The 25,507-nt window shown below is 39.3% G+C and overlaps 1 protein-coding gene and 1 long non-coding RNA gene across 7 annotated transcripts in view; one reads left to right on the top strand and one right to left on the bottom strand.

Annotated features, from left to right (window-relative positions):
- Positions 1-259: 259 nt before the first annotated feature.
- LOC140940080 (uncharacterized) overlaps positions 260-25,507 on the bottom strand; it is a 44,424-nt gene continuing 19,176 nt past the window's right edge. For all 6 annotated transcript variants that reach the window (XM_073388963.1, XM_073388969.1, XM_073388968.1 and 3 more), the window contains exons 2-13: positions 23,181-23,580; positions 17,005-17,250; positions 16,221-16,241; positions 16,058-16,108; positions 15,024-15,062; positions 14,640-14,666; positions 10,160-10,213; positions 6,542-6,607; positions 5,531-5,593; positions 3,899-4,648; positions 3,457-3,537; positions 260-3,151 (exon numbers count right to left, since the gene is read on the bottom strand). In XM_073388963.1, the coding sequence (XP_073245064.1) occupies positions 2,841-3,151; positions 3,457-3,537; positions 3,899-4,648; positions 5,531-5,593; positions 6,542-6,607; positions 10,160-10,213; positions 14,640-14,666; positions 15,024-15,062; positions 16,058-16,108; positions 16,221-16,241; positions 17,005-17,250; positions 23,181-23,580 (2,109 nt within the window). In that variant the 3' untranslated portion in view covers positions 260-2,840. The remainder of the gene's footprint in view (positions 3,152-3,456; positions 3,538-3,898; positions 4,649-5,530; positions 5,594-6,541; positions 6,608-10,159; positions 10,214-14,639; positions 14,667-15,023; positions 15,063-16,057; positions 16,109-16,220; positions 16,242-17,004; positions 17,251-23,180; positions 23,581-25,507) is intronic.
- LOC140940082 (uncharacterized) lies at positions 13,333-17,362 on the top strand. The gene is made up of 2 exons (XR_012166295.1): positions 13,333-13,505; positions 17,088-17,362. It is a non-coding gene; the product is annotated as an uncharacterized lncRNA (long non-coding RNA).

Raw genomic sequence — 25,507 nt, 5'->3', positions numbered from 1 at the left:
CAAGGGAACTGTCTGTATCTATCGCGTTGGGAATCCTGTGTACTTTGGTGCTTTGTAACCATGACAACAAAAAACCCACGTCATGTGACCGTATGATGCAGGTGCACATAAGAAGAGATTGGAAACTGCCCCTACCCCTCTCCTAAGCCAACATGTTGCCCTTAGCGAGAAATTAGTGCTAATGTTGGCTTAGGGGAGGAGTAGGTGAGGAGTTTCCCAGGAACCTAAATTCAAAAGATTGAAGCAACCAAAAAGTGAAAATTTTTCCAAGTTTATTTTAAAAACAATCATTTTTTTTGTCTTATACAAAATATACTCTAACACACTAAAATGTTATTTTAATGACCTATGAAAACTCGGCAGCCAGTGCACGCAATCATAAACGTGATTATCTACAAGGATAAATTGTATGGCTTGAAACAAACGTGGAATGTTCAATTGTAATAAAGATGTATTTAACGACGAAAATTTCTAATAGTCACACCTGTATAAAAGGTTGATAAATTTGTTAAACTTGATTTGGTTGACCGGAACCATAGCATTTGCCTGAAAGAGCACCTTTAAATTGGCGAAGCAACATGCCTGAAGCAATATTTGTCTTTATTATCTTTTTACTGTTGTGGCCTTCTGTTTTATCTGCAAACAGGCGTTCCCTTTTCCCGGGACCGCGAAAGTCAGCGGCGCGCTCTCGAAAACAGAACGCCTAAACCAGGGACGCACAACACGAGTGGAAATCGAACACACATCGTACGCAGGCTAAAATATCCTGCAACAGATTGTGCACCCAACGACGAAAAACTATCCTAATTCGTGAGTTTATTATTCTTTGAAATCAGAGTGCATGACCGACAATGTCGTAACGAATCGAAGATTATTTTTAATCGTTATTTAGACACGTCCTCGACCTGTGAAAAATGAATTTTGGAGAAGGAGCCATACCTACATGTATAAGTACAAATGCATAATTTTAAAAAAACTGTTTATAACCATGCAAACACAGCGAATATAGCGTCACCACCCCTACTTGACGACAAAAACACGAAAGGGCGGGAAGACACACTACTTCTTGGTAGAAAACACAAGGAGCTTTTATCACGAACGAAAATCACATGGAGCCTATTTTGACTACCTAAACCCCTGAATGGTTCCAAAATGAACTCATTCAGAGTTGAGAATTTGGCAAAACAATATGAAGGTCAAAAGACGGGTCCATAGCCTCAACCCTGTCACCCCTAAAAGAATTCAAATTTCTCTTTGTAAAATCCCTAGAAATAAATAGTACTATGAAAAAGTGCTGACAAAGATGTTTCATTTGAATGGTAACATACGATTTGGTCCACAGATTTAAAAGTTGAAGTGACAGATAATCTCTCCATGGCTTGGTTTAGGGGTGACAGGGCTTTAAAATCTGACTCAGCCCCGTTTTAGTTTTCACACGAATGTCAGTCTCATGGAAAACCACTGAAGGCGCAAGGACTAATTAACCCTTTCAGTCCCAAGAGTGATCAACATCAATTTTCTCCTAAGATGATCAATACACAATCAAGAGAAAGGGTCATGAGAATTAATAAAATAATCACGAAAGCCGGAAAATGCTCTGATCTTTTATCAAATTCTCCCAACTGATTCAGTAAGGAAACGCATAGAGATCAGTTGGGAGAATTTGTATGCACATACTGGGGCTTAAAGGGTTAACTACTGCCTTTGGTGAAACTAGGAATGAAGTGATTCCTTGTCATTATTAATATACTGTTTGGTCTGTTAATGAGAAGTAAGCAAGTGATCCAGTACTATATTACAGGTTTGTAACAAAAGCGTATTATAAGATAGTAAATATGAAACCTTCAATATATATAATGACGCAAAAATAGTTGATTCTAACAAGTTGATTTAGACAACGCCCCTGAGGTGTTGTTTTTTAAAGTTTTTGTTTCAGTATTTTAACATAATAATAAACATTTTCCTCCCTTGAGCATGAGAAATGACCCTTCCAGACAAGAGAAATCTCTTGTACAGAATTCGCTGCCTGGGAACCACTTCTCTACAGTTTTTAAGACCTATTGCTATTGAAAAGTTATCCCAAACAAATTCTGAATCTGACTGTATATCTACTAATTACAGTACAGATATCTGAATACGTTTGAGAAAATAGAATCAAGCTTGGACATCAGGGAATTCATCTTCTGCTTACAAGGCTGGTTTGATTGCCTGAACCAGCAGCAATCCGACTCGCACGGAAGAGTTGGAAGGTCTTCGCGTAAAGTTAGACTGCGAGCAGTCTCTTATTTTTCTTTTGAGTCACAATAGATCGAGAACGCGCGACAGGGGCGAGCGCGCGTGAAGAGGGCGGAAGGCCGAGCAAAGAATGAAAAAGCTACGGTCGTCCTTTTTCCTCTCTCCGCCCCAATTTCATTAATTTGCATAACTTTCCTTCTTCGCTCACCGCGCGGGACTCTTGGGTAAACAAGAGAGATCGCTCGCGGTCTACGTAAAGTCGTCATCCGTCACTAAAAAGTGAAAAGATATGTCTCACTTCAACAAAAACGAAACCCTTCAACTCAGATTTTCCTCCTCAAATATAAATATGGTTTATAAAGAGGAAGAGGCAATCTAATAGTCGAGTAGTTTCCTTCCTGTCGACGAAGAACTGCCGATTCGCTCTTTTCAACCAAGATATTACTTATTTGACTACACCGCGGCTTGATACGTTGACCTGGGTTCCCAACAGTACCCGGATTTGACGGTTGTTCGAGATGATTCACTGATGTCTCTAGCAAGTTGAAAATTATCGTTTTTAAGTCCAAACTAGAAAAACATTTTGCACATCTAACAGACCAAGGTCAGCCATCCTTCTTCATGAAGCTGAAGTTACACTCTCTCATAGTATCTGGGGCAAACTTGTAAATCAGCCGCTGACCGGGCACCCGCTCTAGAATCTTCCTTTCATAGTAATACCGCAAAGCACGACTCATCTTCTCATAATTCATGTTTCGGCGGTTCTTCCGCTGACCCCAAAGCTTAGCCACTGCGCCCGAGTTCACCAGTCGGAAGATTCCTTCCTCTCGCTCTATCCAAGTGATGTATCGCGGGCACGTCTCCTTGTTTTCCAAAAGCTCCTTGAGAAATTCCCACAAGTGCAGGGATCTTGTTTCTGAAACGAAAAGAGATGACATGTAGAGAGCTTCTGGGGTTTAAATAACCATCTAAAAAACTGGCAGTTTTCATAAGCATTGTGCGGCTTGGCAGCAGAATAGAAAAGAAAACTACAGTCAGCTGTCTTTGAGACGAACACCGTTGGGAACTTTTGCAAGTCTCTCCCTGATACAGGTGACTATGCCGAGGAGAGAGTTAACCATAGCATTTTTTTTTAGTGTAATTCTAAAACGAATAGGAAAAGTTTCGTGACATTTTACAAGCGTGTGCACGATTGAAAGTAAGATCATTTTAATCACTTACGCTTTCTTCGGCCAACACGAGGTTTTCCACTTGGTGAACCGGAACTCTTCGGCGAGGAAGACTCGCTCCGGCTGTGGTTTCCTGGACGAATAAGGACTTCAATTAGCAAAAGCTGTACATTAGAAGTCAGCAAAAGTACTGAAGATAACTATTCTCACTGAAACACAGGAGGTGTGCCACAAATGAACCTGGCAAATGGCTTGACTCGCCACGAGTCTCTCCATGGTAAGTGAACCACCCCAGAGAGTGGTTTCAATTCGTGTAAACGGAAGGTTTAGTGTAAAAAAATAAGCGGTTTCAAAAATATCCGTATTCGTCCCGTGTGAAGGTGGCCTGATTGCAAGACGAGGTAAGACAAACAGTGGCACAACATTCCTTTGGAACAATCAAATTTCAATGTGAAATCAAATTAATTAACATGTTACAATGTTCCTCAACTTACCATCCTTCCCCTCTTCTGTACCGGAGTCCGTTGAACTGGTGCTGTTCCTTCTACGCGTCATAGGAGAATCGCAGCCTCTCTGAGAGGGTGAGGCCGAATGTCCATAGGGGGATGCCGGTGGTGACGGAGACATTCTCTCTTCTTTATAATCCACATCACTGTCTGGACAAGATTTTGGTGAAAGATTCGCAGGGAAAGGCACCTGAGATTCGCCTTGTGATGCTCTCAAAGGTGGGGGCACGCCGCCATTAACTGCCATCTTACTGTGCTTGGAATGCACATCAAAATCTAGTTTGGGTTTCTTGGCATCCGGGGGAGAAAAACCGTTTGTAGCAGGAGTTCCTGCAGAGAACGGCTCATCGTAAAGCCCACCACGCGTCATGCGCTCTTCCTTCTTGGATGGTGACGATGAAACGTCAAACAACGCATCGTTTTTGGCGAATAAGCTCGCCGCAAACGAAAGCGTCTGCAGTGGGGTTTGTGGGAAGTTCTCCATGGGACTTGTCGGAGAGGGCAGATCGGGAGACTTGATCAGCGGCGGAACCGGTGGGAGGTCTCGATTTCGTTGCAAATCCATGGGCCCCCTCTGGGGAAGCCGGGGGTGAGGAAAGCCATTTACCGGTGGGGGAACGCAGGGTGGAAAACAGCCGTTTGGTGGCCACAAACGGGAAGCACAGAATCCATTGGCTGTGGGATTTTGCTGAGTAGCAGAATGCAGAGGTAGATCTCTGGGGATGTTCAACGGGCGAACTGATGGATAAAACAAGGTGCACTGTTAACTCTTTAAGCCCTAACATGTACATACAAATTCATCATACTAATCACCATAAATTTCCTTCAAAACGTTGTTGAGAGAATTTGATAAAAGATCAAAGATTTTTCTCTTTGTGATTATTTTATAAATTCTCATAGACTTTGCTCTTGACAATGTATGGATATTGTTAAGAGAAGATTGCTGTTGGTCACCATTGGGACTTAAAGGGTTAATGCAAGGCGCAAAACCTTGGCTTATTATTTTTAAATATCAAATGATTAAGAAATTCGGTTCTTGGGATTTGATTTTCTTGAAACGACGTTCAGGCCGCCAAGTCAGATACGGCGGCTGTACCCATTTCGCTATGGATTAAACAGTGACTGGTTTGAACGGCCATTTTCAGTATGTTCGTTTAAGTCAAAAGAGAGCCTTAGATTCTAAGACGAGAGCGACTACAAGTACGAGATTTTCCAAATACTAAGTAGTGCTCGCGCGTAAACCAGCGTCATTTTGGCGGGAAAATGTGATAGTCGTCATTCTACTACGAGTTCTCGCAAGAACGTCGTAGAGGCGGAAACAAGTTATCAAATGTTAGAAGTTTTATCATTTTGCGATCGGGAGAGGACTGAACCTCCTTCAATAAAGCTAACAGTGCTAACTTTTCTGGAGAAAACAAAGTACAATGAAGCTTTTCGGGGTGTCTCAGTATTATTTGAGAAGGTTACAGAAGAGAAAGTTAAATCTCGTACTCGTAGTCATTCTCGTCCTCGAATCTAAAGGTCTCTAAACAGTTTTGTATTGTGTCAACCTTGTCACTATGACGAGGAAAGAACGAACTAAACTAAACTAAACAGACGCAAAAAAAAAATACTACTTACTCGGCTGGGGCCTGGGCAAGGGACCACGAGCGCCTGTCGCCGTCACGTGACTCTTGGAAGGGGCTAAAAAGGTAAGAGTTAAAAAAATAATGTAATGGCGCTATCTCAAAGTTTTGAATCTTTGGATGTAATCTCTGGTTCCAACTATTCCGCAGTGCTTCCCGAAGAGACTGGCCATTTTTAATTAGCCCCAAGTCAGGGAAATGATCAGTTCAATTAACCCACAAGGACAGCCATTAACAAAGGAAATAAAATTAAACCCGAGAGAGAACTGAATAACAACACATGCATTAGCAGCGGGCGCCCCTCCCACAGACGCTTCTCGATTCTTGCGTGTCCTTGCCCAGGTAAATGTTAATTACCTTCCTCGGGGGCAGCTTTAGACAAATAAGTCTTCAGATGCGTTAGTTTTAGTCGCTCTGACCTCAAAGTTGTTATTTCCATAGAATCTAGTTTGGGTGCACAGTGGGGATGATTTTCTGCGGTGTGTTGTTTTTGAATTATCTCTTGTTTAACTATTTTCTTTCTCATCCGTCGGAAAGGTTTCCAGTGCGGATAAAAATCTTGTCAAATCGACGAAAAGCTCAAAATAGTAGTCTGAATTGTGAAAAGTTTTTAACATAAACGAGATAAAAATATTAGACAATGGAGAAATATGATAATATGCTCAGTACTAAGAATTTGTATAAGGTCTAATTTGAATCTGAAAGAAATTTCTTGTAGATGTAATTAAGATTCTGCTATTAATTTGCAAGCGTACATTCTACAATCTTCTCGAAAAAAATAGTTGTTAACGCTGCGATAACGCCAAACAATCACCTGTTTCACCTGAAAAACTAGAAGGCTTGGAGAATAAACAGCTAATTGCTTTTTTCAATTTCGCGTTTTAGTTAACTTATGGCTAATTAATATTAATCAATTTACTGCTAATATTTTTTTTCAATTTACCCATTACCGAATGAGGAAATTGATAGCACAGCTCATAGTATGTCAGGATAATTATAGACTTACCGAAGGCACTGTTTTGTGAGCTGAGCGATGGGACTGACACGTCCTCTTCGTCGCTTTCACTATTGCCTAAAGATAGATTAAGAAGATAGGTTAAGAAGATAGCAAAGGGAAGCAAGTATCTGAGTATTTCGGGTTGAGTTACCACGTAAAAAAACTAGCGCTTAGTCCATCTTAGTTGACAGTGGAATTCCTACGGCTCATATACGGAAGTTTTAAAATCATTATAAATTGTAAATATAAATAACGAGATAAAAATATCCCAGTTAACACAAAGAGCCTACGAAGAGGTTAACATTCCTTCTAGAACCACAGTCTTTAGAAAATTACCACTGTGTATCGAAGTTTCACAAAAAACACGACAATTTTGCGACGTTGCGATTCACCTGCAACCCCGAGGTTATTTAAAACCTATCTTAGTGTCTTTCTTTCATTATTCCAATACAGTATCACAAGCAAAAGCGCCAAAATGTCGGAAGCCTATACTTTTGTACGACTGCTTCTTCACCTTGGGCCGATATCACGAACATTCACACAAATCTGCAAATTTTGAACAACTACATACTTTAGCAAATAATTTCTTTCACGAAAATCACGCACTTTCGGCCAGTTGCCCCTGGGTCTATAAGGATATGAACTGAGTGAAACACTACACCTTACGCTTTTTGTCTTCCATTTATGCTCCAGAAAAGTGATTGCAAGGTCTCACAAAATAATCCCTAAAAAGTCTCTCCATATTTAAGGCACATTTTTACGAACGCCTTTCCTTTTTTTACTACCCACCGCAAGGTCCTTCCATCGCTGTCGCAGCAAATCGATTTAATTGTTAATTTTTTGTTTTATTTTTTTAATATCACCTCGACCGCCGGGTTGGTCTGAACAAAACGAATTTAACATGTAATTTAATGGCGTTTTCCAGTGTTCATAGATTTCTTCTTCACAGTAAACTTTGAGACTTTCCTGTATTCTATGCGGGTGAAAGGCTTTCCGATATAAATTCGGACTTGTGTTACTTTTTATCGATGGTTTTGGGGGTCAGTGATGAGTCGACGGTGGGAGCTGTATGTGACTAACTGTCACGCAAAGCTCTGATTCGTGAGTGTCACGCGGGAGTTGTTTAGCTCGCTTATGAAATCGATTTTCATGTGCTTATCTCGTGACTTGTGCAATACCACTCACATCACATCGTCGGTAACTATCTGAAAATACATTTATTAAATGCACGAAAAGCCTTCCAATGAACTGATGAGTTGACAATAAAGGGACATTAGCCATTCACAAAACTCTTTGAAATGCCGCTTGAACAAATATTTTTGGCCGAAGAAAAATCTATGAAGCTGCAATGAAATTTTCCTTCCTCGACTTTCCCCTCGAATCTACTTCCGCGTTTTTCACTTTTAATATCTGCTATTAGATTCTCGAGGAAGAAACGGGGAAAAGAAAATGTTGTGGTAAGCATCAAAGAAACCGCCGTCGACAAATTCGAAGTTTGAAGGTGAATAAATACTATGGCAGATTGGCATTTTTTCAAACATTAATCTTCATTGATTATTATTATTTTTGAAGCTCGCTTCTGTAAAGTTTATTTTCAGGACAAACAATGAAAGTTCTGATAAAACTCGAACACCACTATATCCAGCATAGCCTGCCTCCACAGACCTCAGTTTAAAATTTAATTTTACAACTGAACATTCTATTTTCAAGGACATTTGAAAAATTGGAGTAAAAATATAGTCTTTGGAAATAACAAGATTTGGCCTGCCACACTTATCTTAGTTAGTAAGCAGATGTTAATTCTGCGATTCCTAAACAAAATAATCTGCCCCAAGATAGGTGCTCACAGTTTCTGGAAATGTTATGTTTTGACTTTGTTCTCATTACTGTTCTTGCCCTTTCTACTCTTGATCTTTACCAATTAAAAAAAAACACCAGCAAAATGTGAACAATTTGCCTTCTCCAAAGAATCTTTACAAAACCCAAATAGGGTAGTCTTATTGAGAAGTATCCCAAAACACTACCACCCACTGTGAACTCAATTTTTTTTTCATAATGATATATCTTTAAAAAACATACAGTTTCAGGCAATACTTAACTTTACAAACTTAAAGTTCGAACTCCCCTTGCATCACAACCAAAAAATATTCTCTGGAAAAGAAAGCTACTTTACCATGGAAACTAGCTCCTCAAGTGAGGACCCAGCACCTTTGTAATGCAAAAATTGCTTTTGATAAATGCTAAACTTTTTTCTTTTTGTATAACGGTCTTAAAAACCGTTTAATATGCAAGACCCTTTGTTTCAACCAAAAATAGCCTTTGTCAGAAAAAATCTTCATTACAACAGATATAGGACTAGGCAATAAATTATGTGCAAGGCAATTGTACTTCCTCCAGGCACTTTTCCAGTTTTAGGAGCACGAGGATATACTTTTTTTTTTCCCAGAAAGCCTGGAATTTAACAGGAAGACATTTCTGGAAAGGAGCCATGTTTTCAATGAGACAGATATTTAAGAACTTTCAGGAAATTCTAACCCCAACCTTTAGTTGAAACCTGACAAAATACAGTGCGTCCTATATCAGCGAGGAAATAGATGTTATATACAACACGGAAACCTTACTGAGTTTACTTCAGCGAAGTCTTTTAATTTGTTTGTTTGCCGCTGTTAAGTCTACAGTGCAGCATTAGATACGCATTGAAACGAGTCGTAAATTTTTTATGACCTTAAAATTTCTTTTCCTGAATTTTGAATAACTCAGAGGGGCTTGCAAAATTATGTTTGCTCTGTCAACTTCAACATGTTCTAATATCAGGAACATTATTTGGATTACTTCCACTGAACAAAGGAGAAACCTGCCGTATTTTTTATTTTGGGTTGTATTTCTTCATTACAAGTTTCGACGATTAAGTAATAGCTTGGCTATACAACACAAAAGGAAGTGTTCAATGCTTATGTCTTGTGAAGTGAGCGTTCGTCAACTTGTGTAATTAATAGTGCTTGTCAACGCTGTGTGTATAGTGAATTACATTGCTAGCAGGCATAGCCCATTAACAAAAATCACTCATAAAAATACAACACTGATTAATGATTATTCCTACAGCAAAAACTTGAAAATTCTGTGAAAGCACAATTCAATTTACAAGCAAAGCGATTGGGAATAAGGCCATATCATCGCACGTATATTTCCTCCTAAACCTTTCCACAGTAAAAACGAAAACAACGCGAAAAATATTTCGCTTGAACGAAATATTAGCTGGGTATTCAATTTATTTCCTTGAAATTATGACGATATGCTTAGTAACTTAGGAACAGGAAAAGACAAACAGGGGACCGTTCAATAATTACACACCAAGGAAGGATAACTTATCTCTTTTGTGGTTAAAACACAAAGAAATTTTCAAATACCCTTCGCGAAAACAACTGAAGTCAGTTAACTACGATCATTTAACCATAATGAACATGTCTAACCTTAAGCAAACAAAGAGCGCTATGCTTTTAATACGCTCCCGGAAGAAACTTGGAGAGAGCTGTTTTTGCTCCCGGAAATATTAAACCTTGACTCTGAGCGCTGACTCAAAGCTACGTGACAAATAATTTTTTTTTTTCCTTTGAACAGCCATCCTACCTTGATCATCCCTTTCTGGTACAGAAGAGTCATCATTTGTAAGATTCATTTCGTCTGAAAGATGAAAGAAAAGGAATTAAACCTGGGATTGTCCACCAAATTCACAACAAAATTATTTATGTGCGTGCTTTAGTTCATTTCAATGCCGAGTGAGTGGAAACCATAGCGCCCCGCAACGCGGAAAGCAATGGCAGGCATTCAGAATAAAATCGTGAAGCTGGTTATGTTACATAAGACCGTTGTAAAACTTCTCTGTATGAATAAAAATCGGTATTTTAGCTAAGTTTCAAACGCTATAAGACGCGAGCTGCAGAGCAGAGTCGCGTAATAATAACTCGACAGAAAATATGTCGAGATGATCTATCTTCTGGTATGTTTTGCCAATACAGACCGCCCGACACAGAAACTTTCAACACATATTCACAAACGTATAGTGCCCTAATTCGTCGCTTAAGTTTCATCTTAGAAGATTATTAGCCCTTAAGAAACAATGAAGGCTTTTGTATCATTCACTTTTTGAATCCCCTTAGAGTAGACGGTAAAAATAGCGATAGATGGCTCTGGCTACTCGATTCGCCCGCTTTGCATCTTCGCTGGATATGGCGCGTCAGCGGCGCGGAAACGAACAACTTTGCTGGTTTCATTCGTTTTAAGACCGTACAAATGGGCTTCTGTGCGGCTACATAAACAAAAGAGTTTTAGTAAAGTCTTAGGTTCGTCAGTTGGAGCTAAAATCATTCGTAATGTGTGAAAGGCAAGAGCTGAAAAAGGCGAAATCGATGAGGAAGCAAAGGAGCTTGGTTGGTAAAAATTACACCACAAACTCACGTCTCGTTCGTCTCGGCTTCCAAGATGTAATCCTAACGGCAGACAATGATTCCGAAGCAAGAAAAGCGCGAACAGCTAGCTTTAAGTTATAATTCTAACCTTAACACTTTTATCAAACTAAAGTAATGAACGGCGGCCAACAGTAAATATATCATAAAAGTTCAAATTATCGTACGACCAGTTCACGCAAACAATCGTAGCTAATACTCGCAAAAACATCACTCAAATCGGCTCAATTTACCTCTTCGTCGTCGCCTTTTCTTTTTCTCCTTGCTAAATATTCTCAAAGAACAGTAATAAGGCATTTCCAGATTTTGAATAGCTAGCGGAAAGGTCGCCTGTTAGTAACTCAACTTGCAGGAGCAAACCACGGAACCACCGATAAATATGCTGCAGATTATAACTGAAAACTCACACAGGGGAGGGGGGAGAGAGTTGTCAAACATTACATTAGCCTGTCTTTCCCTAATTAGAATCGTTCGGCTTAGGTATCAAGACTTCTAAGAAGAATTTAAAAGTATATAAGTTCGTAATGCAAAAATCTGATGGCTTATCTGAAAATTAGGAAGAGAAACAGGTATAGTAACAAATTAGCCAAAGTACTACCCCGTCAGGAGTTCGAGCGCTTATGAGATTCAATTTCACGTTTTGCCTATTTACGTAGCAAGACATTCAAGACAGATTATTTGCATTTTTAAATAAGCAAGCTGTAATTTGTATCGCCCGAGTAATTTGGTTTCAAAAGCGAATTTTTCGCAATTTCCAATCGATCACTGGTTATAGTCATGGCCAATACAATAAAGTACGAATATCAGAAAGTGTCCGTGATAGAGAATAGCGATTCACAAGACACTAAATCCACTACACCCGGAAGTGTGTCACAAAGCACAGAGTTGCGCGCTCCAGTATCCTTGCGGAAACAAAGGAATGTTGTTCTGCTTGTTTGTTACAGCTGAACTTTAATTTTGCATTACTGCCGATTCTGGGCAGGAAGAGAACGGCTGCGTGCATTTGAGCGGCTGAAAAACCTTCGCAGAGTGTATTCGAGGTACTATTCAAGAAGCCGCTCGAATTTGTTTGCATTTATTTCCTTTGCAAAGATTGTAGATGTGATTGAAATCAACCTGGGCGCGTCAGGTACACCCACGCCCCAACACAACACACTTCGGCCTGTTAGGGTCACGTGGTTTCCACTGGCGTGATCTACGTGCAGTTATCGATGAGGAAATTAAGTCATGCGGAAACTGATGCTTTTTATTTTTTAAAAATTATAATAAAAGAGATTGTTTTCAGTGATTTAGTCATCCAACTTTGACAAACGATTTTATCGAGAAACAATTTAACACATTTACTATTTTTGTTCCATCACAAGGAGCTTCTTTAATACTGAATAATACGTCCCGATCCACATCGTTTATTCTAACTTTTGATCAAAGTTCAATAGTCTCTTATCTTTGTATCCGGAGGCGCGTGTGTATCTTAGTTTTGTTTTACGCTGGATAGAACAGATGATAGCCACGAGGAAGCTGAGAAAACCTTCACTATATTCTAGTTTTTGCATTGCGGAAAGATGTAGAATTAAGGCTCAATTAAACAAGGAATTTGAAATATCTTTATGCTTTGTTTCCTGCAAAAATGTGACCTTTAAAAATACGCCACTGTCAAATAACATAAAAATGATGAAATAATTGCGGGGGATGCTCGTCTTGACGTCAAAATCATCATTCTGGAATTTTTCTCTGCTGTCTGAACTTGATCACTTTGTTTATCTGACTATCACTGTAATTGAAAATGGTTGTAAAAGCTTTCCGTGAAGTAAAAACATTGGCTATGCAGAATTCTGCTTCGGTAAAACAATCAAACGGACCTCGCGAAAAAACTAATTAAATATGAAACACGGGTGATAACTAAGCAAGTTCTCGCGATACACCCTCGTAGACGAGTGTACGTAACTACGTGGGTATTACAGACACCCATTTTGAAGTTCTAAGACCAGTCTCAAAACTTTTGATATTACCCAGTGGACTAAATGACCCTATTTACACAGAATTACCATTTTCCTTAGATCAAGTCTAAAACAGTAACTTGCGAGAATTTCATCTCACTCCTATATCACCGTTAAAATTCTCTGCTACGGATTTAATAGTGGACATTGTAACTGACTTCCTCAGAGTTTGCATTCAGGTTATTCGATAGTTTAAGATGGGTCTGTGGAAACGTTTCTATGAGAAAGATGATGATTGTACTTGAATGATTACATAAAGAACAGGGGTCATTGACCACATCGGTATTGATCTTATGATCGGTTGGATAAAAGCACGTATTTAATGCCAAAATTAAGGGTGTTTTCCGCAAGCTATGTTGTAGCCATGGCAACTTGAAATTTCAAAAGTTCTGTCACCAGCAAAGTTGTTTGATGCTATTATTTTAGCGTTGTTGCTATTGTCAGCATCAACGAAAAACAGACTGCTTTAAGAAAATCAATGGAAGCAAGAGCCATAATGGACTTGAATTGAAGGTAAAACTCAACGATGGTTATGCTGAATGACCGAGCTTTCTTTGACTCCATGTCATCCGTTTTCAATCGCGTAGATCTTATTTTCATGGCCTGCGAGATGAGCATTCGCCTATTTCGGCTTTTGTTTCACACGCCGCTGATTTTTGTTCTAACTTCCTTCAAACAGTTGTAGTATTGACCCTCTGATTTAGAAAGGACCGAAGACAGACGATTGCAAATCTTCCCACGACCAAAGGGTCTCACTCTCAAAAGCGGGTGATTGTTTGCACGATCACAGTGCGTAAGGCAAGTTAAGTAATGTTGGCTTCCTTTTTATCTGTTTGAAAAATTCAAAACGACGACTGTACTAGTCAAGTTCTTTCAATGATCCGGCAGGAATACATAAAACGGGAAAATGCGAACGAACGTTTCCCGACGCAACGCAAATTTCCGGTCATGTTCAACGCAGTATTCGGTCATTATTCGCAACCGGCCAATCTTCGTTATGTCAATTTTTCTTTTAGGTAACAGGATACCTTATCTGAAAAAAAGAGTCGAGGGTTTTTTACTTCCTCTTTATTTTATAAAACCGCCGATTGTCCTGCCTAATGTCGGAAAACCTGGGCTGGAAACCGACAGGAAACAGCCTATCTTCGTGGCTTCAGTCTGATGATGAAAACCATAAAATCGTTTTTCTTAATGAAGGCCTGATTTCTCCACTGTTGCTGCAAATACAGCTTACAGTCCGTATAAAAAGACCGGCTTCTACTAAGTTTTTTGGGTGTCACGTGGGACTGAACTGGAATGAGCACGTTTTCTTCAAAGGCGCATTTTGGATGTGAAATGTCCAATTACGGTCAAAAATCAAGGTTTTTGAGAAATATATGAGGCCAATTTGATTTATATACTGCCAACTTGTGTGAATTACGCAATTTTCAATTGCAATCGGTTATTTCAGTTATACGTTTGTTGGTAACAAGTCCTTCTTTTAGTCCTTTCAAAGGAATCTGATTCCTACATTTTCATTTGGGATCGTTGAGTGTTTGCTAACTGTTCTAGATTGAACTAAAAAAATTATCTTAACTGAAACTGTAAACGGGGCTCTCAACTGACAAACCCAAACAAATATTTAAACTTTGAAAAAATTTTACTCACCATCAAAGGGGGATGCCTTGAAAATTTCTGAAAAGCAAAACATCTTTATTACGAAAAGAAGATAACCAAACCAATCTTACCCTAACCCTAGTAAAACTAAACGCCGTAAGGAATTGGAAATGATATTCATCATCAAGTGCCATGTACTAGTAGTAGATCGATGATTAAACTATGGGTATATACAAGGTGGGGTCCCTATCCCTTCCATGGTGGCTGGCCACTGGTCTCTATTGTAAAGACAGTGCTATATAAATGTGCCAGGCATCTTGCTGTCATGCCTTTCGAGCCATTGACCTTTGTACCGGTTCATCTGCCTCTTTTGCAAATCATATTAACGATGCTATAAAACTCGGTATAAAACTATGTGTATAGACTGTTTCTCACCTTCCATAGGAAGTTCATCAAGGGCAAAAGCTAGGGGATCTAACAATAAAAGAACAACACACTATGTTAGTCTTTGATTGTTAAGTCATCGGTTTTCATAGGTTAGTATCATGGTTAGTTTTGTTTAAAAATGAATTGTTTTCGAAGTGGATCCTCATTTTAAACATGGCCCGGAAGAGTATTTCCGGAATCCGGGATTTGGCCAAAACACAGTGTAGGATTCGAGAAACGTTAACGGGATACGGGATTTGACTGCTACCCAGGAAGCGGGATTTGCGAAAATTTGGGCACGGCTTCGGTATTGGGAAAGAAAACGATATCCGGGATAGCGATGACAGAAGTGCGGGATGCTGGATTCTAGTCTCGGAAAAAGAGGCGGGAATACGGGATTTAGACCCTGGAGACGGGAAATACCTGTCATCTCGCTTGGGGGAGCATACCTGTCTGTTTGAGTCCATCATTCACTCCGAACAAAATGAGAGCCTGAATGCCGGTTAAGTAGTATTTGTTTTAGAAAAGCGATAAATGGTTTCACAGGATGAACTAGCAGGAACTATGATTTCAAGAATATACTGAGTGGTTCAAAGCTCTCTTTTCTGTGGGCTCCTGCTCAACAATAATCTATCCGGGAACGATAAACTTAACCACAATTATGCACTGAAGCACACACTACCAACTCCGCGGTATGGCCATTACCTTACGCATGCGCACAACCATATCACCCCGACAGTGGCAGCCATGATATGGACAGCTGTTTCGTCCTTGTTAGGACTCATCAGCATGGCATAGACAGATACCTGATCCCCTGCTTATAAAGAGACTGGGTAGGGTAGGGTCGGGTAAGGTAGTATAGGGTAGGGTAGGGTAGGGTAGGGTAGGGTAGGGCAGCACAGCGTTGGGTAGGTCAGGGTAGGGCAGAGTAAGGTAGAGAGTAGTGTAGTGTAGACTAAAGTCAGTAAATGGTTTTAACCAAATGGAGTTCAAGTATGGGACAAAAAACATATACACCTATATAATACAATTAAAAACGTTACCTTGCATAGCAAGCATACGATCGAAATCATCACTTGATGATTCAACTTTTCCTGTAAAAATGTGATGAAAGTCAATATTGATATTTTTTGTGACACCAGTGAAATATTCAGGTAACATAATAGTCAAGTATTTTCAAAAAACAAAAAGAATGCTCAAACCTACCTTCACAGAAGGTACTATTATCTGGGAAAAAAAGAAAATTAAAAATAAGGGTATTTAAATGGTAATAACGCAGATGGATAGGACTTATGAACAAATAAACGTTTGTCCTTTTGTTTATATATGCTGCTTGTAATTTGAAATTTTAAAACTGTCGTTAAATCTTTTCCTTACGTATTTTAAGGGCTCAAATTGTCTCTTTTGAATAAGAAGGAGATTTGAACCCCTTAATGCTGAAGGAAACATTTTACGACAGTTTGAAAATTTCGAAATTTACAAGGATTTGTACTGAAAACAATTCAGACGTGACTGGTTGGCAAGAGTTGTTTCTCCTATACAAATCCTCCTCACTGTCAGCGGCCGTTGCAATCGCTACTTTTGAGATATACGGCTGAAAATTACCTAATTCTAAAAATGTTTTCAGTTCCTGAAACAAAATTTGTCAAAAGCGAACTGTCTTCGTGTTTACAGAAAGTTGATCTCGTGATCAACTATCGCTAAAAAGGCCTCTTCCACACTTTAGAAACTTTAGGGAGAATGGGCACAAGCTTTGGGTGTAGTCGTTTGGGTGGACAAGCGTTAGTTTTGATTGGTCGATAGTATTCAAGGCAACCATTATCCAATCATAACTAACGCTTTAATTGTCAACTCAAAGGATCCCCAAAATCGTTGCACCGCGAAAGGTTGTAAGCATTCCCCTTAACGTTTTTGGAGTGGGGAATTATCCCATTCTAAGGTAAGGTATATTTCACGTCACAAGTTTCGCATCACTAGTAAAGCCTCTTACCTCCCCGTGGGGAAATATCCAACAGGGCGAAGGCCTCATACAGAAGACCTCCATGTTCTGAACGACTTTGTAATTCCTCCAAGGTATAGACACATAGCTCGGCACCCGTTAAGTCAAGTTTCTCCGCATCACATTCTCCTGGCAGGTTATAGTAGTCCCAGGCCCACTTCAACCAGCACTGTACTTGCTCTTTGGTCCAGGTAAAAGGTGAGGATGTCATCCAGTCTGCGCCAGAATCCGCCTCAGCTGAAGAATCAAATTATTAAAAAAGCTTTATTTAAATCATATATGTCGATAAGATCAGAATGCAGTCTTCGTGGAAAAATTCCACAGAAAGGATAACCACCATGGGAAAATGGTAGGAATAATTTTGTCTCTTATTTGCTTTCCTTTGCACGAGTTCGCAGTAAGGTTGTCGAGAAATTCTACGTTTGTAGGGGGTTTCAAGCAACCATTTTTAATATTAGATTTGTTTTGTTCCTAGAAAAAGCAGTTCGGAGGTCCATGCAATGGTTTGTACCAGGAGAGGCTCCGGTCTGTTCCTCATCTATGCAACTTAAACGCATTAATTTTTGTACCACGACTCTTCACGAGTCACGTGAGCTAACCAAGATGGACGAAGGTGCGTTCAGTGCTCCGTAAAGTTTTCCCTCTTTCTTAAATCGTATGTTTAATTGTTCTTTCGTTAATACGTCTCGTTTGATCGTATACTATGCCTGAGACTATTGCTAACATTAAAAGAGAGAACAACGAACCCAAATCTCAAGTTGTTTAACACATGTTAGTCTCTCTCTTTGTAATCGCTATTTGGTCGTATTTACTTACTTTGTTTTATGTTAGTTTATTCTACCTATTGTATTGCAGTGTCTTTATTGTTATGTTCAATAAAATTTGTTGTTGTTGCTGTTGTTGTTGTTTTTGTAGCATGACGTTTTTTGTTTTCAGGGAAGGAGGTTGCCGCCCCCTCAGATACGAATATAACCACACGCCTATGGGACTGCTGCCCTTAAGTAAACCCTGTGCCTGATACTCAAAACAAAAAGCGTCACGGCACTTTTTCTTGATTTGTTTTTGTTTCTTGGTTTCCTTATATTTTGTTTGTTTCTTTGCTTGGTTGTAAGGTAGAATACGCGTCAGATGATTATGATAAAACAAATTCACTCTGACCATACAACTAGAGTGAGTGTCATATAGTCCATCTTATAATGTGAAACATCGAAAACAAGCTGTGATCTGGGATAGCTTTAGGCCCTGTCCACACTTTCAAATGTATGCGTGGTCGTAGTCATCGAAAACGCATCGATCGATTCGCCGCCACATCACCGTTTTGATGCGTTTTCGACTGTTCACACCAAAACATTCGAAAACGATAGAATTGCACGTTGTGACGTAAGTTGAACTCTAAACACATGCTAAAAACACACGCGCCTGCGATATTTTTGGTCATCGTTTTCATTTTGATGCGTTTTCGGCAGCTTTCGACTCTCCACACTAATACGACATGTTAGAGTTTTCGTTTTGATCCACTTTCAAGAGCGTTTTCAAATCGATGCGTTTTCGATGAAAACGCTCAGGGTATTAGTGTGGATGGACGGCCTTAACGCATCGAGATGTATGCGTTTTCAAGCATTAGTGTGGATGGGGCCTTAGACTATCACCAAGTTATGAGCACTAGGCAGGTGCATGGCTGACGTCACTTGCTACTCTTTGCCCCTCCCATTTTCAAAAGGCAAAGATCTGGGCAGGAGGTGGAGTAAGGTGAAAACTTGTGGAAAAACCAGCAAACTGTTTTTTTAGATGAAAACTGTCTTCAACATAACTGACCGCGATCAATTTTTTTGTTGTTGTTGTCTCGACTAAACGTAAGTAACTTTAGGTCATTTTCAGTGAATAAAAGTAAGTTGATAGCCTGTTTTCATGATAATCTCATTTGAATACAGCTGCCATAATTCAAATCATTTAATTTTTAGGTTTAGTTAGTAATCCTAGTGAGGGCTCGATATTAACAAACACCATAATTTACACGAGAAAACAAAATCCTGAAGGATATTTGCAGTTGTGACAAAAAATAATAATGACAGTTTTATTCGCCCTCTGGTGTGGAGAAATAATGATGATGATGATGATGATGACTTCTCGTTATTTGCGCCATGCTTCATAAATCAGAGGGGATAAATTAGACTGCATTTTCGATCAAAAGTGTTTTGTTGGTAGACCTGTGCAGCGACCTTTAACTCACTTTTCAAACGGAGTCGGCTTTAATAGACCATTTAACAGTTGTGTACTGAGTATCCCACTCTTAAGTGAGAGCGAGGCTTGAGGTCATCTTGCTTTAATATAGAAACTCCTCATTGCTTTCCAAATGAAAATCTTGTCCTTCTACATATGAAAACCACTGGGTTTTTTTATTTTTTTTTGGACATGTTCGCCTTCATCCTCGCTTTAACAAATTGCATGGTCCTGCATCAAAGCTCATAATGTCCTCTGAACGGCTCCGATTAGGCCGCACATTTTGTTAAATACCTAAGTATAATACGCACTACTTTCTTGCATAAGAAGCTTTATGTCTAGAAAACCCTAAAGGAATTTGGTAGATGTTGGTGCTTGCCCATTAAAATAAAATGTTAGGCAATTGCAATTGTTATGATCTATCCTTCAGTTTTCCTAACGTGTTTCCGTAGAGAGAAGGAAAGACAAGAGAGTGTTGTAGTTGACTACAAAAGATAATCGAGCTCGTGAATATGGGGGAGTCTGAACGACCGGTTTGCGAGAACTTTAATCCTCGACTGTTAAGACAGCACTAGAATATAAAAAGCTTGCCTTTATGGAAAGGAACTGAGATAAAATGATACCTTCCAAGACATATAGGTTTTTTCTTGTACTTCTTGAGCAATTCCGTATATCATACTGAACGGAAGTCTTAAGCCAGCGATACCACAAAGCATAATCACGGTGAGCAAACACAGTGGATGAATCGGAGGATTGTCTGTGATATGAAACTGAAAATCAGCCCGTCACGTTCAAGAAGAAAACGGTGTTAATATACCCCAAAATGTAGGTTAAGAAACAACTTCAATAAGCCGCGGGTATGTAGGTTCAGTAACGTTCCGTGTAAAACAACAAAGGACTTCCATTCAGGCTTTCATAGCACGGCAGACAATGATGGTCTTCTGGCAGCCAATCAGAAGGGAGTTCAGTTAAAAGCTGCCCAATCTCCGGCCGAATTTAGATAAGTTTGAATCTAGAGCAATTGAGTTTTGACGCCAAAATACAACGTTTCGTGTCAGAATCCACCTTTGCTTATAAGCAAGTTCGGGTTGGTTAATTAGTTAGTTTTAGCGCCGGCCACCTGCACAAGACGATTGAAAACTAAACAAAGGCATGCTCCACGTTTCAAGCCCGAGACATGCACATGCAAACAAAAATCTACGAGCAAAAAAGCTATTTTTGCTGTTTCTACAGTATTGATAAACTGAGGAAGTAAGTAATAAAGGACTGGCTGAAGATAGTTCACTTTCGATTGCTTTTTTTTAAGCCGGGATTGGGTATGCAAATCATGCCCTTTAAATGATGTCAGCCAATATTTATTGAATAATATAAGTTACAAACAATAGAGAAGGCAGTTCCCAAAACTGTGTTCTCAGTACTTGACTAAAAAATCAAGTTTAGAATTTTAGATTCTAGTTGCTTTTACCAAACCACTTGTTCACTTGAACGGTGTTTGATTCGTATGTTAGGCATATGTGAACGAAGAGATCGATGTTAATCCTGGTGAAAAGTTCGTTCAAAGCAGTTAGATCGGCTATACAATCCTCAATCCGAAGTCCAAATACTACGCGTAAATGAAGCGGATTTTGAATTACAAGCTGGAAAAGAATCGAAAAAGTGCTTGCAAGTTATTCAGCCGCCACAAACGTCCTAATTACCACAGGGACGTCGATCATTTTCTTTCCCTTAGTTTGTGGTATAAACGAAAGGTAAATATCTAGATGTATGCATTGAAAAACATTTGAGTAAAAATCTCGTTGTCGCAGATGTTCCGCTCTGTGGGGCCTGTGGGAGAAATCCTATTTCGTGTGACTATCATTGTATCATTTCTAAAGGCCAAGTCTCTTCAAATACGGATATTTTTGAAACGGCGTACTTTTTACCCGAATCAGCCTTCAATTTACACGAAACCAGTAAATCCGGTCACCAAAACCGCATTGTTTTGAAACCGCTCTTCAGAGTGGTTTAATGCCCCGTCTACACGAATCCGGATAAAAAATATGCGGGTTTAAAAATGTCCGGATTCGTGTGGACATACCCTAAATCAGTATCAGCAGGGATGGTTTACTGATTCGTGCGAGGTGTTACTGTCCCCTGTACATGCCAACCAAACCGGCTGTAGCCAATCACCGTAAAACAGCTGTGTTTTATTTGTCCTTCGCGTGAGTCCCGGGGCGTGAGTATAGTAATGAGAGATGCTGTGAACATTTAATATAACTTCTATACAGGAAATCCTGTATGGTGTGACCATGCAAATGAAATCTCTTCATGCATGTTCAGTAGGCGCAGTACTTATGCAAGTTGAAAGTTCTCTAAGATTCTAGCTCCTTTGGGTGGAAAGACCATTTCAATATGCTACAAATGTGCGTAAACTTCTGTTCTGTATGCATGGGCTGTGGGAAATATAAGATAAACTACGTAAAAGTTTCCTTAAAAGCTGCCTGCTAATTATCACCGTAATATCATGCCAAACATATGTCTAACTATTTTCAATTTTTATCTTGAAAATGGACATGATTTTCATTCTTCTGTTTCCTGAGTGGTCACCGGCGTTTGAAATACTGATTGATTGGTATTTCATAGCACTTGTGTTTGTTGACGTTCTCACAGTCTTTCTTAGCAACCACTCCATAACAAAGTTGCCTGCATGTAAGGACTCTGAGTAATAGTTTCTAGATTCCAGTCTCGGCGTACTTTCACTACAGTGGGACCTCGATATAACGAAGGGCCAAGGGATTGGCAAAGTATATGTATCACGAAGTTTCGTTATCAGTTCTTTTCGGCCTCATTTTACTATTACTCAGGCAAAAAGCAAATATATCGCTTTTCCGAGAACTTCATTGTATAGAGGTTTGTTATATCGAGGTTCCACTGCATATCTGAACGCATGAGAAGGAATAACTAGAAGAAAATTTGCCCTTTACATTTCTTAATATATAAAATAGAATCATTGCTTTTTTGTAGAGTCATAACTGAATATTTCAAAACAAAATGTCTCCTCAATAAAAATTGATCAATGACAGTTTGCTTATATATTTACGAAAAAAAGCGAGAGACGTGTACAAAGCAAGGCAGTAATAGTAAGGTGCTAATAGAAGCATGAAAGTAGTGCAAACTGGGGAGACATATCACAAACTTTACTGACCAAGAGAAGGAACTGATGGGTTACGACATCAAACCGTACATTTTATCACCGAGAAATGCATTGCCGAAAGTCGAATGATTCGCTAAATTAGGGAAACAACTCTTCTCGCTTTTAGTTCCGTACAGTTTGTATATATGATTGACTAACAGTCCAGAGAATTGTTACAAGAAACCCTAATTTTAGTTATAGCCGTATGATAATGTCACTAGTGCAAAAATGTCAGTTCTTGATTTTAAATATAAAGTGGTTGCACAAAATACTGAAGTTGTTCAAAATGATTTAAACGTGTCATGCAGTATATAAAACTTGCTGAAAATATATCTGACTTACATGCGAAACACTGAAAACGTGTTACACGATAAAATATATATGACTTGTTTATATTTTTAACAAGTTATATCAGATGCAATGACAAATTTTAGACTATATTTTCAACAAGTTTTGATTATGGTTTATTACATTTGTACACGAACTAACATGTTTTTTTTATGGCGAGCAAAATGTTTTAGATATTTAATGTTAAGTTTGATATATCAAGAACGAATTTTTTTTATATCATATGGCATTTCACTGAAAACATCAAGGAAATGTCTTGGGCGAGCTGTGGTTAAATCCGATTACTAAGTCACTGAACTGTAATATATCTTTGGTAAGCCTTACCAATGATATATTACTTCACCGTTAAGTAAATCATGATCTGTAATAACGTAATATGATGTGGCAGTTCTCTTACATCACTAACTGGAAAAGCTCCTACACTAACCTGTCGGACCAAGCGTCTCTAAGACATCCAAATTAACCAGGGTACGATCCGGAGACAATGGTGGATTATCGATATACAATGGTGAACCGGCCAAAGTGTCCTGGTCCGAACCGTAACCAGAGGTAAGGCTTGAGCAGCTCTTCCAAGAACTCATACTACTACTCCTCATTTTGGTTTGCCCTTCACCGAAAGCTAAATCTGATGGTAGCAGTTGCGATGGATCTCCGTTGAAAGACTGACTTCCATTCGGGTCAGGGACCACTTGACTGGCATCTATCTCCATGGAGCTTTGAGACTCGCTGGGATTGGAAATGAAGGCTTGATTCAGAAAATTCTCCAGTTCTGCTACCTCTTCGTAGTTCATCTTAGCTGCCTCTATTAGCTCTTGTTCTGAGAAAGTCTGTAAAAAAAAGACAGCAATCAGAACCACAGTCACCTATAATTTAGTTTTAAAGTGTATTCTCAGTTGTAGGTAAAATCCGTTTTCAGGCTTAATCAATATTCAATCAGTCTGATTCAGAAGTTCCTTTGTTTCAAAGCTCTTGTTATTCACTGGGAACAACTAGGAAATTCTGGTATAACTGCAAGTATACAGATACCTTACAAACTCTTCAGCTTTGATGCTTAAAAACATTTTTCCACAGTGAAACTGTACTCCCAAACTGGAGAGATTTTTAAGTTACCGATAAAGTTCTAACAGTTCCAAGCACAAAACGACCGAAAGTGAAATCATTTGTGAAATCACTGTGGCTAGTGAGAAAGCTTTCAGATCGCTAAATTTTTAAGGGAATTAATGTTTGTTTTCCTTGATTAACTGAGGCTGAAAGCCACTCAACAACCTTCGCTTGAATGCTCGTATATTTGCATTTTAATTATTATCATTATAGGTAAACAAACTAAATGTTGGTAAAAATTTAATGCGACTCTAATCTATGGTTGGTTTTTTGTAAACTGTTCTTCTTTTGCCTCGGTCTTTCGCTTTAAGGGAAATAAAATGCCTCGAAAAGGAATCCGTGTTTTCCTAGCCTCGACCGTCTGTGATCGGCCTTACCATACCGCACGCCGAAACCGGCGACGAAATAGAAAGCATTTTCGCGAAATAGATAACGCCTGAGGAAAAATGCTCTGCTCGTGCGAATATAAATAACGAGTAGCCTGAAACTGACTAAAATAATATGAAGACAATTATAGGAGCAAAACAGCGTCCGGGCCGTTTCGGATGATGACTGAACTCCTCGACGTTTTTTTTTGAAAGCAGAGCATGTACATCCCCGAGTATTTTGCTCCTTTTACATTCGAACTGTCTTGTTGTACCATCATTTGGCCTTGTGGTAGCTGCAGTAGATGGTACATGAGTTTTACTGCTCCGTACTTTGCCAATCCGAATACTTGTAGTTCAGTTGATCTCACGGCCACGCCAGTTTCAATTTAATTTCACCGCTGACTGTTCTCGAAAGCCAACTCGGTATTGGTGAGGTATCTATAATTCCATAAACCCCTTGTGGAAGATGCAAAAAGATTTTAAAACCACAAAGCAAACTTGTGTTTCAAGACAATTTGAGCCCAACTGAAACGACTATCCTCTATTTAAGTCTCAAACATTATGTTAGACGATTGGAATGCCTTTTATGATCGCAGTTTTCGCGGTGTTTCAGTGGCGGCCGTAACGAGCTCTAACTAGTCAGTTAGAAAATTGGGCGTTTGTAACTGCGTAAACAGTAAAACTACTGACATTCTTAAATTAAGTATTCGCATTGTATATTCGCAATATAGACTAGGAGGAATGCGCTAAATAAAATTCGGAAGGTTAATTTAGTTGGGCGGTAAATGTTATTCTTAAGACGAGCCAGTGTGTTAGAATATCAGGCATCGACGCTTTTACACAGGTCTACCACGTAAAGAACTGAGCTTTTAAAAGTCGTCAACCTTAACACTTGTGGTATATGAAGTCAGTTCCACGTTCCTGTTATGTTAGCGTTCGTCAAAGGATTTGGAGAATATTATGAAAAGCAGTAGATTAAAACGCCGCTGTCCTTATTGGTAGCCATCCGTAACACATCTTACCGCCTACCTCCATGTCATAAGTCCAAGTCCGACAGACAATAAAACACTTCATGAAGTCTGTAACCATTAACCGATTACTTGGTGAAATGACACTCCGATTTGGGTACAAGTTTTAAAATGTTGCATATATTAAAGAGGCTTCAGTGTTTTAAGAAAGAAAAGAATGCGCTCCGTAACTGTCTAGGGCTCAAAGAAATGGATCGGAAGCCGTTTGGATGGCAAACATTACACCCGAGCCCACATCGAAGATGGGTATCAACTTC

The sequence above is a fragment of the Porites lutea genome, chromosome 6 (assembly GCF_958299795.1).
Source record: "Porites lutea chromosome 6, jaPorLute2.1, whole genome shotgun sequence".
NCBI classification, from domain to species: domain Eukaryota; kingdom Metazoa; phylum Cnidaria; class Anthozoa; order Scleractinia; family Poritidae; genus Porites; species Porites lutea.
This window is presented reverse-complemented; position numbering and strand designations above follow the sequence as displayed.